Source organism: Dama dama, chromosome 13 (assembly GCF_033118175.1).
Source record: "Dama dama isolate Ldn47 chromosome 13, ASM3311817v1, whole genome shotgun sequence".
Classification (NCBI taxonomy): domain Eukaryota; kingdom Metazoa; phylum Chordata; class Mammalia; order Artiodactyla; family Cervidae; genus Dama; species Dama dama.
Window position 1 is genome coordinate 41363686 of NC_083693.1, and position 20246 is coordinate 41383931.

The 20246-nt window shown below is 45.0% G+C and overlaps 1 protein-coding gene across 2 annotated transcripts in view; it reads left to right on the top strand.

Annotated features, from left to right (window-relative positions):
- The window catches only part of SNUPN (snurportin 1), a 43862-nt gene extending 25825 nt beyond the window's left edge, over window positions 1–18037 (top strand). For both annotated transcript variants that reach the window (XM_061158954.1, XM_061158953.1), the window contains exons 2-9: window positions 2698–2860; window positions 4411–4558; window positions 9099–9203; window positions 9437–9533; window positions 11547–11644; window positions 14073–14150; window positions 15690–15770; window positions 17448–18037. In XM_061158954.1, the coding sequence (XP_061014937.1) occupies window positions 2703–2860; window positions 4411–4558; window positions 9099–9203; window positions 9437–9533; window positions 11547–11644; window positions 14073–14150; window positions 15690–15770; window positions 17448–17771 (1089 nt within the window). In that variant the 5' untranslated portion in view covers window positions 2698–2702 and the 3' untranslated portion in view covers window positions 17772–18037. The remainder of the gene's footprint in view (window positions 1–2697; window positions 2861–4410; window positions 4559–9098; window positions 9204–9436; window positions 9534–11546; window positions 11645–14072; window positions 14151–15689; window positions 15771–17447) is intronic.
- Window positions 18038–20246: the final 2209 nt, after the last annotated feature.

The window sequence follows — 20246 nt, forward strand, 5'->3', positions numbered from 1 at the left end:
CCGGCCTCCCGAGGCATGATCTGGAGGGGCCGAGCGAGGCCGGGGCCTCTCTTTGGGCGGGCTTCCACTCTCAAGTTCCCGGCTGTCGAGCCAGGACCCCTCGGGGATACTTTCGTGGGGGAGGGACGAGTCATGCACCCGGTCCATAGGGAAAAACAGTGCAGGGATGTGGTGGGGAGGACTGTCGAGTGGAACAGGTAGAGGCCCCCGAACTGAAGCCCAGTGGGAGACGCCGAGGAAGCCCAAATCCTGGGCTGGGGGATTCGACGCGGGGGTCCCCAGAGGGGGAGGGAAAGGAGGAAGAAGCCGTGGCGGGTAACACGCGGAGTCTGGAGCTCGGAGGAGAGGCCTGGGCTGGTCGGAAATTGAGAGTTAGAGGATGAATGCAGGTGTTGAGACCGCCAAGTCAAAACGCTTGAGTTATCTCCATTCGAAGAGTAGCTTGAAAGATCAGGAGCTAGCCAAGGACAGCCATAAAGCGTGGTACAGGGGAGCGGGGCGGGGGGGCCGAGCCGCCCCAGTATACAAGGCATCAGTTTTAAGGATTTTATACTTCTTGGCAGAGCATGAGCCCACACCACGATAAGGCATGATGAGGCCTAATAAATGTATTTTTGGTTTGGTCATTACTTCAGTAAACTGAAGTCATAATGAATATTTAAAAAATTTTATTATGGAAGTGTTCAGACTTACACAAAAGTATGGAAAAATACAGAAAATAGCATACAATTTAGAATCCTAAGTACTTACCACCTAGCCTCAAGCATGAATGGCCACCCCTAGTTGCATAACATGTATGTGTCAGGATGCCTCAAATCCATACTGATAACTTTTAAGTTTTTGGTTTTTTTCCATTCATGTTTAGTGGGTAAAGTTTCCATTTTGCAAGAGTAGAGAGTTCTGGAAATTGCTTGCATAACAGTGAATGTAATTAACACAACTGGATTGTACACTTAATGATGAAGTGGTAAACTTTTATGTCATGTGTTTTTAACCACACACACACAAAAGTTCCTTTCAAATTAGGAAAAAAAAAACAAAAACTAGGGAATTTTCTGGCTGTCCAGTGGTTAGGACTTGGTGCTTTCACGGTGGGGTTCCATCCCTGGTTGAGGAACTAAGATCCCACAAACCCTGCAGCAGGCATTAAAAAAAAACCAAAAAACAAAACCTAATGCTGTAAATTAAGAAATAAAATCTGAGTTCAAGTGTGCAATGGAAAATAACTCGTTGCCAAGTAGAGGCCCATAGAGTTGTGTTTTTAACTATGGAGGCTCTAAAATGAACCTGTTGGTTTTGATGCTGAGAGTGCTGGACCTGGCCTGGGGTGGAGTTAAGCACTAGTGATGCCCTCTGGTTTGTACTAGAACTTGAAGGGTTGGGCCAGCCCAGCTGTGTGAGTCAAATTTCTCCCAAATATTCCTGTTTTCTTACAGTCTGAGGCACACTTTTTGTTTCCTGGCCGTGGCAGCTTGTAGGATCTTAGTTCCCAGACCAGGGACTGAACCCTGGGCAGGGAAAGCACAGAGTCCTAACCTTTGACTACCAGGGAATTCCCTGAGGCACACATTTAATCCTTGGGTTAGCACCTGTGCAGGGCTTCTCGGGTGGCTCAGTAATAAAGAATACACCTGCCAAGCAGGAGACTCGGGTTCCATCCCTGGGTGGGGACGATCCCCTGGAGCAGGAAGTGGCAACCCACTCCAGTATTCTTGCCTGGGAAATCCCATGGACAGAGGAGCCTGATGGGCTACATACAGTCCATAGGGTTGCAAAGAGTCAGATTTGACTGAGCGACTAAACAGCAACAAGCTTCTGTACTGCCCCATGCTTTCATTCAGGGAAGGGTGAGTGAAGTGTGAAATCGTCTCTTTCCACTCCCATTCTTTAGGGTTGCCCTTGGTAGTCTGTCTCTAGTGTGACATCTACTCTCTGTCTCCCGAACGTGCCACAGTTAGTCCTTTACACTCTTAGAGAAGCTGGTGTTAACTGAACTGGGAGGTGGCCTTCCATATTCTAGTTCTTTTCCAAGTGAGTCCTCCATATGTGGCCTTGAAACCTTGCTTGTGCCTGCCCCAAACAAACATACAAAACAAACTACAGACCGAGAAAGTAACTGCAAGGTTTGGGTTTTTGGCTCCTTGTCTTCCTCCCGAGGCTTCAGAACCAGCACTTTTCCTGGAGCTTGATTTTCTTGATGTGAGTTGGCATTTTTTAGAAAACTAAACAGCCCATCAAACTTGCATCTGAAATTACTTTTAAAAAAATTGTCTTAAAAAGACAATTACATTAGTTATTGAAAAGCATTTTTAGAACTATTCAGGGAAAAACTCGATAGTTGATCACATCACTGAATTCCAATGGTAGTAAGAAGGAATTAGTGATAAGATCCCTGGTGAATGATGGCAAAGAGCAAAAATTAGATTCAGTCACCAGGTAGATTTGCTTAGTGATTGATGTTGAAGTTTATACATTCAGAACTATCAAAATGATCATTATTAAAATATCTGTGAGGAAAAAAGTTTTTGCTCATATGTAACTCACCCTTTGATTTCCTTTTTTCACTGATGGAAATAATTGTGATTTTGGATTAAGTGAGGTTTCTTAGAAATGTAGCCATCATGTTACATCATAACTGCCTATACCCAGGAGGTGATACAAAATGAATGAACCATTTTCTTATGTTTTCCTTTGTAGGGAAGATGGAAGAGCTGAGTCAAGCCCTGGCTGGTAGCTTTTCTGTGTCTCAAGATCTGAACAGCACAGCCGCCCCACACCCCCGCCTGTCCCAGTACAAGTCCAAGTACAGTTCCTTGGAGCAGAGTGAGCGGCGGCGCCAGTTACTGGAACTGCAGAAATTGTAAGAGATGTTTTAACTCCTTAGCTTCTCTCTGTAGGCTGGCAGCTGTGAACCACACAGGAGGCTCCGGGCTTGTCTTTACAGAACCCCCTTCAAAGTGGCCCCTTTGGAGATTGTTCTTGCTCACAAGGTCGGGAGGGATAAATCCCGGCAGAGGTAGACATCCTTGACATCCAGAGCTTGGGAAAAGGTGAGGAAGTAGGAAGAGACTGAAGTTTGAAAGCAAAAGCTCAACTATCTGGTTAACTTTTTCTTTTCTTTTTTCCTGGCAGCAGTACTGAGCTTTGCAGTTTAAGGACTTATGAAAGTCACGCCCAGACTTCCATTCCGCACATTCCCTGTGTGGCTTCTCCTGCACTCTGACTTCTGGCTTTGGTGTGGGCTTCCTGTCTTCCTTCAGCCCAGATGTTTCTGTGGAGCCCTTGGGAGTTCCAGACAAATAATTCCACAGGGAATCTGAGGAAATGTCTTCCATACACTTCAGTCTCAGTGCCAAGCTGAGCAAACAGGGAAAGAGAGTTTATAGGATAGCGAGTGTTTGAGGCTGGGCTGCTCTGAAGGCAAGGCCTGTCCTTTTATTCTCAGTGCAACACAGGCCTCTTCTGGGTAAGGAATTAAGGATTAGGAGAAACTGTCAACAGCTGCAGTTTGGATGCAGTCTCCATTTTTGCCCACTGCTTCATCGCTAGATGTGTATAGCAGAGATGGTTCCCTGTGGCTTCTGGGTTGCTTGCAGATTACATTCTCAGATCGCTCCTTCCCCATAACCTCCACAGTTAATTAATTGTGATTAATTAGTTTGGAATAGATAATACATTCATATGGTTCAAAATTCACAATACATAAAAGAGTACATGGTGAAAAATCTGTCTTCTAGACATCAAGTTCCTTTCTCTCTCTCACTCTTTTTTTTTGGTCACGCTGAGCGGCTTGCAGGGTCTTAGTTCCCCGACCAGGGATCGAACCTAGGCCCACAGTGGTGAACATGCCAAGTCCTAACCACTGGACTGCCAGGGAATTCCCCACATCATATGGTATACTTGTTACAGCTGATGAATAAATGTTGATACATTATTATTAGATTTCCTTAGCTCTTCTAAGTGGTCTTTTTTGAAAGTTAGGAGAGATGCATTGCTGTTCCTCAGAAAGCCCCAGAAGCTGTCCCTGTCTCAGACTTCTCACTGCATCCCAGTGTTTCCTCCTTGCAGTCCCTGAGAGCCTTCAGACTGATGTCTGCCAGGCAGAGAAGTGTCAGCTCTGTGCATGGAGATGGGTGTCTAGGGTGGAGTGGGAGGGAGTGGGATCAGCCACTGGCAAAACTTGAAAATTCCTTTAAATATTGTACTTTGCTTGTTCCTAGGAAACTCTGAAGAAAGCCGAGTGTGCTTAAACTGGGTTTCCTATTTAGGATCTGTGAGGAGGTGGTCACTAGTTAAGGCTTACAAAGGAAATTCTATCATCTCTTACTCCCACCACAATTTCCAAATTGCTCCTGAATTTAGAGACTTTGAATTACATCTGTCATATATGACTTTTTTTTTTCCTCCCAGAAAGCGGCTGGATTATGTGAACCATGCCAGAAGACTGGCTGAAGATGACTGGACGGGGATGGAGAGTGAAGAAGAAGAAGAAAAGAAAGATGATGAGGAAATGGAGGTTGACACTGGCAAGAAGTTACCAAAACGCTATGCTAATCAAGTGAGTGGTCCAGAGAAGATTAGGTGTAGCTGGTCCCGCTCCATTTACTGTGCAATCAGAGCTCTTTACTTAACCATGAACAGAGAGGAAGAGACAGGAAGAATAGGAACTGCATTGAAAGTGCTGATGGGCAGAGCATTTCTGAGATGAAGAGATGGCTTACAGCTCTGTGTGCTGCTGGGTGTCGCTGATGGAGTCTGGATAGTGGGTTTCAGAATCATCACCCCATGCTGTTAGCAAAGGCTTCTGACCTGTTGCCAGAAACCCCTGAGCTATTGATATGCTAGCTGATTCCATTCTTCGCTTTCTCTACTAGTCATTATACAGATGTTTTAGATTAGGCCTGCCCAGTCCAGCACTGTGCCCCACCCCACCTCCCAGGTTAGTAATCTTTCTCAAGTGGTAGACTAATATGCCAGTCTTGGATCTTTACATTCAGGTGGTTGGAGGTTGGAAGTATAGCTGCCCTTGAAGACTGGGAACTGCCCAGCACCTCCAGGCTAGCCAGCTGAGGTTGAGACCACTGTAACAGACCACTATATGAGACAACAGACCACTATAGCAAACTTCACTTAGTGCCCTGCTAATTCCAGAGAAGAAACCATTGTGGCTTGTGGTGCCATAGGGGAGGCAGGCCTGGAGACTGTCCAGTGCTCTGGGCAACCCAGCTATTGCAGAGGTAGGGCATGTATCTGAGTGGGGCCAGGGGTCTACCCTGCTACTGCATACTTCTCTCTGTGACCCAAGTGTCTTGTCACCTCAGCCTCCTCTCCTACTTGTAGAATATGGTTCCTGGGTACACACACTCCCATCCTCTTTCTCTGCCTCAAATATAGCACAGACAACATCTTCTGTGACAAAGTACAGTTGAGTTCTGTTGAGCAAGCCTTTGTGGATGCAGAATCTTAGTTCCCTGACCAGGGATCAAACCTGTGCAATGGAAGCATGAGTCTTAACCACTGGACCACTGGGCAAGTCCCCAGCAAACATTGTTGAAGGCCCTGTTCTTTGTTAAGCTAGGCTATGCTCAGAAAGTAGACATGGGCTGGAAATAGCCCGTGCACTCCTAGAGTAAGTGTAGAGTATGTTTTTTTCAGTAAGAAAGTGCTATTAACTTCCAGCAGGGAAGGAAGCAGGGTTTTGAAATCAGGAAAAGGTTAATGAAAGAGAAGACAGCTTTGAATCATGGGTAGGACAGGCAGAGGTACAGAGCATTTCAGGGTGTTTCAGGCAGCACAATAAGACTGAACAAGAGGCAGAGGTGGGAGAGGAATATATGATGTGGAGAGGAATATATGATGTGTTCAGGAGGGATGTACAGAGGGTGTGTGCGGATGGAGCAGTGTAGGGTTGGGGGAGGTATAGAGCAGAAATATGTACAGCGATTTAGACTCTGGCCTATACTGTGAGGAAGCACTAAGAATTTTTGAGCCAGGGGCAGAGGTGGGACTTCATGGGGGGACTCCCACATCAGTGTGTAGAAAGGCCTGGAAGAGAGAGACTGTGGTAGGGAGCTAGGTTTGCTAAAAGAGCTGATGGTGAGTTTACTGAGGGCATAAAAGTGTATCTGGCTTTTTTCATTTAGCAAAAGGATTCATGTATGTTGTAGCATGTGTTAGAACTTCATTCCTTTTCAAGTAATATTCTGTTGTATAGATATACCACATTTGTTTTTCCATCCATCAGTTGGTGGTTTGAATTGTTCCACTTTGGGGCTATTATGAATATCGCTGCTATGTATACTTGTTTACCATGTTTTTGTGAGGACATCCGTTTTCACTTCTCTTGGATATATACCTGGGAGTGGAGTCACTAGGTCATGTGATAACTCTGTGTTTAGCCTTTTGAGGAGCTGCCAGACTATTTTCCAAAGTGATTATACCATTTTACATTCCCACCAAGGATGTGTGAGAGCTCCTTTCTCCGCATATTTGCCAGTACCTGTTATGGTCCAGCGTTTAGAGTATAGCCATCCTAGTGGGTGTGAAGTGCTGTTCCACAGTTTTGATTTGCATTTCCCTAGTGACTAATGATGTTGAGCTTCTTTTCATGTGTTTATTAGCCAGTATCTTTGGAGAAATGTCTGTTCAAATTCTTCGCCCATATAAAAGTGGAATTATTTGTCTTCTGTTATTGAGTTGTAAGAGTTCTTTATAAGTTCTCTATGAGATACGTGATTTGCAAATATTTTCCATTATGTGGGTTGTCTTCACTTTCTTTATGATGTTTTTGGCAGCACAGAAGTTGTCCAGCTTGATGTAGTCTGAATTTATCTTTTGTTTCCTCATTTGTGCTTTTGATGTTGTATTACTACTGTTGTTTAAGGGATTGTTGATTATGCCTTGGGTTTAAGATTGATTAACGTAGAGGGAGGTGATGATATTATAAATAGGGCACAGAATGCAGAAGGGGAAGGGTGGGTGTTTCAGGAATGGGAAGTACTTGGGGTACAGAAGGCAGTGAATTCTGTTTTGGATATGCTGAGTTTAAGGTACAGAGAGGACCAGCAGAGAAAGAGATACCAAGTAGACAGCTGGAAATATGAAATTGGAGCAAAGGAAAGAAGTATGGAGATGAAAAAGAAGAGAATTAGGAGGCATCTTCTTTGGAATGACAAGTAAAGCTACAGAAGTAGATGAGATCCACCCCTAACGGGGGACAGCATCTAAGAGAAAAGAAAAGGGGGACCTAAAACAGCCCCCTGAAGATTATTTACATGTTTTAGGGGCATGTATGGAGGACTGTTTGGAGGAGAAACAGAAAAGTTGTGGGTCATGGAGCCAAGGGAGCATGTGTCAAGGAGGAGAATATGACTGGCAGCATCACACCAGGAGTGGAGGAAGGAGGGGGAGATGAGGGAATAGACATGCTCGGCTGCAGGGAGGTAAGGCACATCTGGGGGGTAGCAAATCGGGACTGAGGGTGTCAGAGTGGGTGGGAAGGCAGCGGCAGGAAATATGAAGTATTAATAGTTAGAGAAAGTGGAAGAGCTTAATAGAAATGTAGAGTATAAAGGTTTCATTTTTGCCTTGGATTTGAGGATTAGCGGTTGTGTATTTTGTGGCCTACAGGGAAGGAGAGTTGGGAGAGACGGTAGATTCAATGGGAGGGACTACCTGATAGGCCAAAGTCTTGGTATCAGTGGGAGGGACCAGTGATGAAGGGAAGAGCAGATCTTTTCAAATTCCTTTTACCACAGCCTTTTTTTTCTTTTTTAAGGTAGATTTCCTAACATCTTTTAGTGTAGTGTTTGGGTCAGTAGTTTGGGACTTGATCTAGTTTAGAGTATCTCAAGGTAAAGGATTTTATTCATCTCTGAGGTATAACCCCTAGAACATAATGGTGTGATAAAGGTAGGTGGGTGGACAAAGGAAGGAAGGAAAGAGGGTCGAATCCTCCAGTATAGGAAATGAGGTAGTAAGAATATATAAGGATGCAGATAAGGAAGGTGAGAAGTTCAGGGTGAACAGGAGATGAGTTGATTACTAAGAGCTAGTGAGGTGGAGGTCCCACTGTCACTGTTTTCTGTTTTCATTCTTTTACATGTATTTTCATTATAATATATACATGAAGTGAAAGTGTTAGTCACTCACTCGTGTCAAACTCTTTGCAACCCCGTGGACTGTAGCCCGCCAGGCTCCTCTGTCAGTGGAATTCTCCAGGCAAGAATACTGGAGCAGGTTGCCATTTCCTGTTCCAGGGGATCTTTCTGACCCGAGAATTGAACCTGGGTCTCCTGCCTTGCAGCAGATTCTTTACCATCTGAGCCACCAGGGAAGCCATATATATACATATACATATACACATATACATGTATACACATATATATATGTATATATACATATATACACATATGTACATATATACATATACATATATATGTATACATATATATGTACATATACATACATGTACATATATACATATGTGTATATATATATATATATATATAATTCTTTTCTTCTTAATATTTATTTATTTGCTGCATTGAGTTCTTAGTTGTGGCAGGCAGGATCTTTCGTTGCAGCTTGTGGGATCTTCCCTAACGAGGGATTGAACCTGGACCTCCTGCATTGGGAAGGAGAAGTCTTAGCCACTGAACCACCAGGGAAGTCCCAGGACATAAATTCTTTGTCACTGTAAACACAGGAGCAGCACAGCCCTGTTGACTGTTTTTTTGTTTTTTTTTTTAATTTGTGGAAAATTGCTTTACAGTCTTGTATTGGTTTCTGCCATACAACAACTCGAATCCTCATCATTTTATTTATATATATATATATATATATATATCTCCCCTCTCTCTTGAGCCTCCCTCCTACCCCCATTCCACGCCTTTAGATCATCACAGAGCAGCAGGTTGGGCTCCCTGTGTTAAATATTAATGGCAACTTCCCACCAGCTATTTGTTTTACACATGATAATGTATATATGTCAGTGCTGTCTCTCAATTCACCCCATCTTCACCTTTCCCTGTTCTGTCCACAAATCCACTCGGATCATCAGCCTTGTTCACTTTTAACACCATTTTTTGTGTTCCCAGTTAATGCTCTCAGAGTGGTTAATTGACGTCCCTTCAGATTTGGGGCAGGAATGGATTGTGGTCGTGTGCCCTGTTGGAAAAAGAGCCCTTATCGTGGCTTCCCAGGTGAGTAGCCACTCCCATGCCCGTGCCAGCATGCCCAGCCTGCAACTTGAGGGGTTCTCTGCACGCTCTGTGTTCCTTATCTGTCAGGCAGCTGTGCCTGCCCAGGGATTGAAACACTGTGCTGCGGGAGGAATTTGGTGAGAGCCATCCTTGGACTAATGGCACCCGTGCAGAATGTGGAAGCAAAAGGAGGAGGAGACCTTGATGCCTGATGTAACTGTCTCTCCCCACAGGGTTCTACCAGTGCCTACACCAAGAGCGGCTACTGTGTCAACAGGTTTTCTTCCCTTCTGCCAGGAGGCAACAGGCGAAACTCAACAACAGCGAAAGGTGCCCACATAACGTTGTCTGTTTATTAAGTTTTATAATCAGTAAGAGACAGTACTTGGTTACTTGCTTAGTTGTTTTAAAGACCCACTTTGAAAGAACACCTTTGGAACTGCACAAAGATACTGTCCTGCCCACTGGGCTCTCCTTCAAGGTCAGGCCTCCTCAGTTGCAGAATAGTTGCCACTTATGAGGCCTGCTGAATTAAACCCCTGAATTAAAGTCAGCGCACCTTTCCCATGGATTTCCGTCACAAGGTTACAGGTGCGGTTTTCTGGGGAGAGGTCCCTCAGAAGACCAAGTGTAACATACAGTAAGCTGTTGCCGGGGGCTTCCTGCCAAATGCCCTTATCTCCTTTATCTTTGTCCTCACCTTAGCTTCTCCCTCCCACCTGGGGCCAGCCGAGGAGACTAAAGGTTAAATAACTTGCCCGCGGTCATTCAGCAAGGAGTTGGCAGAGCTGGGCCTACACAGTTCTCTTGTCTCTAAGCTCCCTTGGTGCTTCCTGCTGTCCTCTGTCCTGAGCCCTGACCCCGCCATTGCTTTTTTTCACTCTGGCCTGAAATGGGCCCTCCCCTGCCCCCTGCCCTGCTATTTTAGTCCTCTGATCCCACCAGACTGTTCATATCCTATCTGTTCGTGAAGCATTTCCTGCTATTCAGTCCCCTTTTCCTGGAACTCTCATTTCTCTTAGTTTGTGCTATACAGTGCAGCTCTTGGTTTTTTCCTCTTCAATCACCTTATCTCAACTGGATTGTAACTTCCCTAAAGGCAGGGATGACTTACAGTCAATACTCCCCACAGAACTCAGTGCCTATGATAGAAACTCAAAAGTAACTGTCAACTAAAATGGAAGATTCAGTTCAGTTCAGTCGCTCAGTCGTGTCCGACTCTTTGCGACCCCATGAACCGCAGCACGCGAGGCCTCCCTTCCATCACCAACTCCTGGAGTCTACTCAAACCCATGTCCATCGAGTCAGTGATTCCATCCAACCATCTCATCCTCTGTCATCCCCTTCTCCTGCCCTCAATCTTTCCAGCATCACGGTCTTTTCAAATGAGTCAGCTCTTCGCATCAGGTGGCCAAAATATTGGAGTTTCAGCTTCAACATCAGTCCTTCCAATGAACACTCAGGACTGATCTTTAGGTTAGACTGGTTAGATCTCCTTGCAGTCCAAGGGACTCTTAAAAGACTTCTCCAACACCACAGTTCAAAAGCATCAATTCTTTGGTGCTCAGCTTTCTTTATAGTCCAACTCTCACATCCATACATGACCACTGGAAAAACCATAGCCTTGACTAGACGGACCTTTGTTGGCAAAGTAATGTCTCTGCTTTTTAATATGCTGTCTAGGTTGGTTATAACTTTCCTTCCAAGGAGTAAGCGTCTTTTAATTCCATGGCTACAATCACCACCTGCAGCAATCTTGGAGCCCAGAAAAATAAAGTCAGCCACTGTTTACACTGTTTCCCCATCTACTTGCCATGAAGTAATGGGACCGGATGCCATGATCTTAGTTTTCTGAATGTTGAGCTTTAAGCCAACTTTTTCACTCTCCTCTTTCACTTTCATCAAGAGGCTCTTTAGTTCTTCTTCATTTTCTGCCATAAGGGTGGTGTCATCTGCATATCTGAGGCTATTGATATTTCTTCCGGCAGTGTTGATTCCAGCTTGTGCTTCCTCCAGCCCAGCGTTTCTCATGATGTACTCTGCATAGAAGTTAAATAAGCAAGGTGACATTACTTGCTTTCAAGCTTGAGCTTCTCTTAAACCTTATCTAAAGGTTCACATGTGGCACGGCCTTGACCCCTCTTGTACTGTCACACCTCAGGCCACCTTTGGGCTATACCAGGCAGCCAGAAAAGGCTGTGAAGAACTTTGTCCCTTAGTGCTGGTGCTTGCTGTGATCACTGAGGGTTGTTGGATGCAGTTCCCAAGCCCTGAAGATGGGGCTCCCTCGATTATGGTGGAGGGAGCCCTGATGGGTACCCTGTACTGACTTTCTGCCCACAGACTACACCATTCTGGACTGCATTTACAATGAGGTGAACCAGACATACTACGTTCTGGATGTGATGTGCTGGCGGGGACACCCGTTTTATGACTGCCAGGTAAGGACTGATGCTCTCCTCATGTCTTCTCCTGCTTTCTCCTCCCTTCCCAGGAAAGTGGCTCAGCATGTGGGTTTAGTCCGTGACCAGCTTCTTGATGTTTACAGGATGTGGTATATCAAGAACATCATCTAATGTTCCTTGCATCTTTGAGTGTGTTTAAATTAGCTTCATTTCTAAAAAGAGGTAGGAGGAACTAAGGGAAGCATCACCATTCTCGAGGGGAGGAAAGAGAAGCAGAGTGGAGGGATAGGCTGGGACTTCGTGGAAGCTGTAGCCCTCCCCTCTCTCCAGAGTGGGAGGCTTGCTGGCAGGAAAGACTGTGGGTGGAGGGGATGCTGCCTAGTGCAGGCGGCACCAGGAAGAGAAGGTGGAATGTTAAGCACCATCAGATAGACTTCTGCCACCTCCACTCCTTACCAGCCACATCCTGACCCTGAATGTCAGAGCCTCCTTAGTATGACTATAAGGGCATGAACCCCTGAGGGGCTAGCTCTGGAAGCAGGTTTTCCAAGTGAGGAAATACACCCCCCACCCCCAATATTCTCCCCTCAAGTTTCACCTTCCCACAACATTTTTCTCAGATTGGTGATACTTACAAGTGACAAGCAGTCATCAAGAGAGAGGCCAGGTCACCCCGCAGGGTCCATCTCTACTCCCATGCTCCCCCAACCTTGTCCTGGTTTTATTTGTTGTTGTTTAGTCACCAGGTCATGTCCAGCTCTTTGCAACCCCATGGACTGTAGCCCACCAGGCTGCTTTGGAATTTTCCAAGCAAGCACACTGGAGTGGGTTGCCATTTCCTACTCCAGGGTACCTTCCCAACTCAGGGATCGTACCCACATCTCCTGCATTGGCAGGTGGCTTCTTTACCACTGAGCCACCTGGCAAGCTCTGTCCAGTTTTATAGTAGTGGGTTTTTAATGCTCCCTCTTAATTGGTAATAGTTTATCATTGTAGTTATCAATGTGTGGCCTTAGAAGGTTGTTCAAAATGCAAATTCTTCAACCTGTTGAATCAGAAACTATGGGGATGGGGCTTATGTTTTAACAAGCCTCCAAGTGATCCTCACGGAGGCCTAAGCATTCGAATCACAGGTTATCACCATAGGCTGCTTCTTTCCATAGCCATTACCCCAGCCTAGGTTTCCAAATCATGCCAGATGGTGGTAGTTCAGAATTTTAACATGCATCTAATTCAAAAAATAATAGCCAAGACCTGTATCACTAAGCACTTTGTGAGCATGATCTCACTGAATCCCTTACAACGACTCTAAAAGATAAGTATGTACTATTGTTTTTACTCCTGACTGTTTAGATATGAAAACTGAGAGCTGCAGATGTTAACTACCTTGCCCAAACACAGAGCCAAGCCCCAAACTCAGAATTCACAAATTCAGTCCAGAACCTATTTTTCTTTAATTCTGTTGAAGGGTATTTCGTAACATAAATTCACAATCTACAAATTTGATAACTAAAGCCACCTATATTTTGATAATATGAAGAAAAAAGACTGTGGTTTTTTTTTGTTTGTTTGTTTTGGGGGGGTTGAAAATTTGAAAAGAAAAAGAAAAGCCCCTAAATATCAACAGAAGGATATGTATCAGAAGTAGTAGTTTATGAGAAGTTACAACTACAAAGTAGTTCCTAACTCTCAGGTAAAGTAAGACAAAAGTTAATACAATGTGCTTTGGAGTTGTAGAGTCCTGGTCCTGTGGTAATGTTGTGTGCGCCTGGGTGAGTGATGTAATCTCTCTCAGCCTGAGTCATCACCTGTAAGATGGAGATAGTAATAATGCAGTTTGGAGAGGATGCTTGATGATTAATACGATTATGTGCATAAGGTCCTTAGCATAGAGCCTGAAACATGGTAGGCTTCAGTGATAAATGTTGGCATTACTACTATTAATAATCCTATTGGATTTAAGGAAAATATATCCAAAGATTTTATGATATCTTCCTGACCTTATAGCAGTGTTTTAACAGAATTGAGGGTAATGAGAGGAGGGCTTATGTTTTCATCAATCAGGTGACTATTTTTTTTCACAGTTTTATTGAAGTGTAACTGACATACAGCACTGTGTAAGTTTAAGGTGTACAGCACAATTATTTGATTTACATATATGGTACTGTAAGTTAACACCCATCACCTCATATAGATACCAAAAAAAAGAAAGAAATAGTTTTTCCTTGCCTTGAGAACTGTTAGGATCAACAACTTGCAACAGCTATCATATATACCAGACGGCAAAGTTAACCATAGTCATCGTGTTGTACTTTCAATGTCTAGTACTTATTTATCTTATAACTGGACATTTGTGCCTTTTGACCATCAAGCAGTTTTTAGAACGGAGTGTTTTTGTTCATAAAACAATATTTTGTTCGTGAAACAGTGAGCCTCATTTCATCTTTCCCTGTCTCTTTGGCAGACTGATTTCCGATTCTACTGGATGCATTCAAAGTTACCAGAGGAAGAAGGACTGGGAGAGAAAACCAAGCTCAATCCAGTAAGGCCTGGTGTTAGGACTGCAGAGTTCTTTCTGGGGATCAGTTTGGATTGCTCTGTTGTCTGAATTCAATCATTATGGATAAAATTATCTTTATTTTTTCTTTTTGAGGCAGCATGGCATAGTGGGAAAAGTATGCACTCAATAGTCATCCAGATTCCAGTTTTGGCTTTTAACAATTACTTGGTTAAGTTAATATCTTCACTTGGCTTTAATTTCTTTATCTGTTTAATAGGGTTAATAACACCTACCTTACAGAGCTGTTCTGTGAACCAAATGATATAAATGTGTATGTCTTTCTAGCATAATACTTAGGGTGAGCACTCAATGAATAGTGGTTGATAGAAAATGCTAATAACTTCTTTTATTAATAATGCTATATAGAATGCTAATATGGTGGTTCTCAAACTGTAGCTTGCATCCATAGCCACTGGAGGCTTGTTGAAATTCAAGCTCCTGGGCTTCACCCCCAGAGTTTCTGATTCAGTAGGTCTGAGGTAAAGCCTGAGAGTTTGCATTTCTAACAAGTTCCCCAGTGAAATTGGTACTGCTGGCCCATGGACCACACTTTGAGAACCCCTGCTTTTGTATCTGAGCTAAGAGTGACCTCATCTAGTGAGTTCCCTCTCTTTATAGAAGAGGATGCAGGTGCAGAGAGAGGGCGCTGCCTTCCCCAAGGTCCCACGGTCCAGGATGATAGCCCAAGTGTCTTTGCTATTTGCTCAGTGATTAAACACAGGATGGCTATTTTCATTGCATTTTATTTGTTAAGCTCTATAGACTGGCATTTGCTTGGGTTGCTTACAGCATTTTTAAAGGCAACTAGATAACCAATTACAGGACAGTAAATGGAGCCAGTACTTCTAGTGACGTTATCAATAAGGTCCAGGAAGAACATGGGTGCTGCTTCCTCTGAGATGCTGTTCTGTATGCTCTACCTGTACTGTCTCACTGTGTCTGCATGACAAGCTTATGCAGTGGATGCTTTTATTATCCCTTTTTATAGACAGGAAAATAGAGGCATATGGAGATTAAATGATTGACAGAGGTGCGCTTCAGACCCGAGCAATCTGACTGAGAGCTTGTCATAATCCTCATCACTTTGTTATGTTGCTTTAGTATAAAAATTTTTGCTGTTGTGGCATTTCACCAGCCCTTTGTTTGGGGCAGCTGTCATAGGGTTGGGAGAATAACAGAGTCCCCACACCTAGTACAGGGTGGTGGTTCACAGTCTTGATCATATGTTAAAATCAACAGGAGAACTTAAAAAACAAAAATGCTTGGGTCCCACCCCAGAGCAGTTCAGTCAGAATTTCAGGGTGAGGCCTGGGCATCAGTAATTTTTAAGAGTTTCCCAGATGGTTCTCCTGTAAAAAACAAGGTTGAGAATTCTATGCCTAGTAATTAGAGGACAGGTAGAGGGGGGCGGTTAGGGTGAGAGTAAAAATTTTCTTCTTTGATTCATTATTAGCTCTTCAACTGCTGGAACCAGTATTGTTTGTAACCTATACTCATTATTTGTTCTAATTCATGTTTCAGTTTAAATTTGTGGGACTGAAGAACTTCCCTTGTACCCCTGAGAGCCTGTGTAAAGTGCTGTCTATGGACTTCCCTTTTGAGGTAACAAAACCATTGTCTTTATTGCTCTGACGTGATGGTGGGACACAGGGAAACTTGGCTACCTGGAGTCTTAAGAGTGCCTCTGACTTTGCTGTGTCAGAGCATCAGAAAAAGGGCTGAAAGCTGACTCGCGGGAAAGGATGTGCTCATGACCCTTCAGAGTCAGATAAGTCAGAAGGCCAGAGCTGGAAGGGCCCTGAAAGGAAAGCTCATCTCACTCCCTCATTTTACAGATGGAGAAACTGAGGCCCAGAGAGAGGTGAGGGTTCCATTCCTGGGTCCTTGTGTCCTCTGCTACAAGCGTGAGAATCAGCCCCATGTTTGACTGCCACGGCTGATTATGCTGTAAAGGCGCTTCTGTGGCCAACAGACTGCAGGGCTTTGAACTCCTAACCCTTCCTTCCTCCGACCAGCAGATGGTCCCCAGGGACGGCAGTGCATGCTGAGCAGTGGCAGGGCAGCAGGGTGACTAACTTGTCCCCAGTTGCCCAGGACTTCCCGGGTTCTAGTGCTCAACACAAAGTCTCAGGTCCCCAGGGTCTGCTAAGCCCGGGGCAGCCTTTTGTCCTCCTCAGAATGTGCCAGTACCCTCTCCATAGACTTCCTTTGCCCATCGTACCCTTTAAAATTCTGCCTCGCCCACAAGTGTTTGCTTGAACTGAATATAATTTTGCTAAAAGAACCATAGCTTCCCGAATAAGGAAATAGCGAAGGCTGAGCTGCCTTCATTTCTGGGAGTCAATTAAGAAGGTGGTAAGAACACCATCTTTATTTATAACCCTTATGCCCCAGTGACAATAAATGCTTTTTAGAGATGAGTCACTGAATCACAGAAAAGAAAATATGGGACTGTGGGAGGTCTTCCCGTTGAGAAAAACTGAGTTTCCCAGAACGTAGCTCTCAAACAATTTAGGGGGAGGTTCAGGCAGCCAGAAATGCTGGCTGCTTGGCCGGCTGCTTCCCTTGCACTCAGCAGTCAGGCATCTTGGAGGGGCTTGTCCAGTTTCCCCGCTTTGTTCCCTGTGTGGAGCACATCCCCCACTACTGGGACCTCCAGGTGGTAGGAAGTACATGGAATCAGAGGAGAGAAGACCTGGGCTCAGGGTGGATTGCTACTTCATCCTCAGTGTGTTTGGGGGAGGCCCCGGAACTCCCGGAGCCAGAGCAGCCCCAGCTCTCAGACGCTTTCATGGTGGGTTAGAGAGTGAAATTGGGCTTCCCTGGTGGCTCAGATGGTAAAGAATCTCCCTGCAGTGCAGGAGACAGATTCCATCCCTGGGTCTGGAAGATCCCTTGGAGAAGGGAATGGCTACCCACTCCAGTATTCTTGCCTGGAACATTCCATGGACGGAGGAGCCTGGTGGGCTCTAGTCCATAGGGTCACAAAGAGTCGGACACAACTGAGTGACTAACACATACTTGAAGAGGGTGAAATAGTGGGTAGGAAAGCACCCTGTAAATGGGAAAGTACTTTGTATGTTTTTATATATTAAAATTTCATTTTCTAGGCCATTTCTTCATTTAGAGAAATGCATGTGTGAGAAATGAGGACTGTCTTTCATCTGGCAGTGACCCAGGAAAAAAGAATTGGACCATAGGAATTGTCACACTGTACATAGCTCTCCTGGAGACGTGGGCCCCAGAATCCCTTCTCATCCCAGGTTTCCTCTCTCGTAGGTGGATGGGCTTCTCTTCTACCACAAGCAGGCCCACTACAGCCCTGGAAGCACTCCTCTGGTGGGCTGGCTGCGCCCCTACATGGTGTCAGATGTTCTTGGCGTAGCTGTGCCAATCGGCCCACTGACCACCAAGCCAGAATATGCTGGCTACCAGCTCCAGCAGATTATTGAGCACAAGAAGAGCCAGAAGGAGGGCGTAATGGGGAAGCTCACACCCAGGGCCTCTGAGAATGGATGCTATGAGTTGGAGCACCTGTCTACCCCCACGCTGAAGAGCCCTCCCCAGAGCCCCAGCCACCCGGAGAGCCTCATGGAGAACTAGGCAGGGCAGCCTCCTCTGGGAGGCACAGGATGGTGGCTGGTCTCAGAGGAGGGCTGGGGAGGTGGCCGGTGACAAGAACAAAGTGCCTTCATTTTAAGGCAGAACTTCCAAATCCATTCCAGCTGGAAAGAGCTTGTCTTCTATCTGAAATGCTGGCTTTAACAGTAGGGGAAGGTTCCCACATTGGGTGGTCTTTGGATTTGAGCAGCAACTCCTGTGAAAATGTATCACAGATCCACAGTGTAAATATATGTCATTCTTAAGAAGTTATTTGTGGTTCTTAAACTTTAGACTGTCAGGAATCTCCCCCACCTCCACTCCTTCAGGCTACCTAAACCATGACTGTTCAAGTGTTGGCCCATTTCACTCTGTTTAGCACTTAAGCATTCTGCTGAGTTTCTGGTTGCTGCTGTTGGTAACGTCATTTTCTAAAAGGTCTTACCAGGAACTGCAGTTCTTGGTATTTGAATATGTTCCCTCTTCTGAGAAGACAAGTGTGATTTTCTCTGGTTTCGACACAGCCAGAGATAAAATGCAAATAGAGTTCATTCACTGCTTCCACCAACATTTGAACATCTTCCAGAAAATAAGCCTTGTGTTAGGTCCGGGGATGTAGAGTGGGTTATGGTGTGGAACAGGATTTCATCCCTACCCTTGAGCTCAGGATCCAGTGAGGAAATAAACCCACCAGCATCTAGATGGTGGGATGATGGCTTTAGTGCAAAAAGGGGGCAGGGGAGATTGGGAGGAGCAGAGGGAGGTTTCAGAGCTGGGCTGAGACTCAGAGGAGGGACAGAAATGTGCTCTGTGGACAAGGAGGGGGCAGTTTCTCACAGAAGCAGGAGTTTATGCAGTTGCACCCCTCAAGAGCTGAGCAGGACTTGCTCTGGGGCCTGAAGTTGGTTCAGCATGGCTCAAGGTTAAAGGGGGGCTGGGAGGCTGTGGTAAAGGAGGCTGGAAAGAGATGGGCCTGACTGTAAGTGGCCTGTGTGTATAAGGTGTGTTATACAGAGGTTTGGGGTTTTATATCATGGATGAAAGGGAACTGATGAAGTGCTTTGAGCAGGCAGGATCCACTTAGATTTGTGGACGGGAGCTCTGTGGCAGCTGTGGGGGTGGAAGGCGGCCTCTAACACCAACCAGTTAGATTCTGCTCTTTGTTCAGGAAATGTGTCCCATTTCCCATGGCCTCAATCTGCTCCCCATACTGCTTTCCACTTTTCTAGGACTTCTCTTAGTAGAAAAAAGGTCTTCACTATTCCACTCCAGTGTACTAGTATCCTGTGGAGAAAATTTCAGAAGGATCCAGGTCAGATCTTGTCTGACATGCAGTTGTTTCTTTGTGTTGGTCAATTCTGGGAACGGATCCGGGCAGAAGCTGTGGTTAAGCAGAGCCTAATTACACAAATTCAGCACCCCACTGGAACTAGCCTCAGTGTTGGGCTCTTAGAGGGCTGCTCAGGCTGACACTGTAAAATTGGAGAAGGAAGAAACCCCCTTCCGTACCCAGTAATGACCCAGCTGGCCACAGATTTAAGCATGCCTACATCAGTAAGCTGTTTCCTGAATTTAGGTCAATTCTGTAATAGGAACATCGTGTTCCTCTTGCCAAAAAGCATGTCGTAGGCTGCTTAGAGGTTTAGTCTCTGTTTAATGATCTTCTGAATGCTCTAGTTTGTGCTCTCAGCAGCCAACTGTATCATTTCAGGAGCTGTGCCTGCTAGTGTCAGTAGAGACTTGACCAGACTGCCCAAAAATAATCTGGTCTGGAAGGACTATTTCCCTCAAAGAGTGCTCTCTGGGGACAGATGCATGAATCAAAGAACAAATCAGCCAAACTTATCACCACGTACAACTTGATACTGTTGAATGGTACCTTGAAGGATGTTTCTCAGGGGTGTGCCCTCATGTTTTTAAATGAGCCAGTATGATTTATCAATCACTGAATAGACTGTGTCTCCTGGTCATATTTCTCTGTGAATTATGAGTTCACCTCCTGCCACCCATTTCAAAGACGGTTGTGTTGTCGGTTTCTGTGATTGGATATTAGTTATTTTGACATCTAACTCCAAACTTAGATTGTAGAGGAAATGGAGAAGAGAGAGGTGGGACTTAAGGACGTGGTGACTCGCTAGCTGTGAAATGAAAATGGACAGAAGGAGGAAACGGCAACCCGCTCCAGTGGACAGAGGAGCCTGGCATGCTACAGTCCGTGGGGTCGCAAAAGAGTCAGACATGACCAAGCGACTGAACAACAACAAAATGTGAATGAGTGTAAAAAATGTGAAGTATTGATTTGGGTGGTTTCCAGTTTTGGCAAATAGCAACAAATACCAAATCTGTGAAAAAGGAGGGCCGAGTAATTGTCTTGCCATAAATTATGCATAAAGACATTAAGAAAGAAAAAAAAAAAGAAATGGACAGGAATCATCAGAATGATTCTTAAGTTCCTAACTTGGGTGCCTATATGCTATT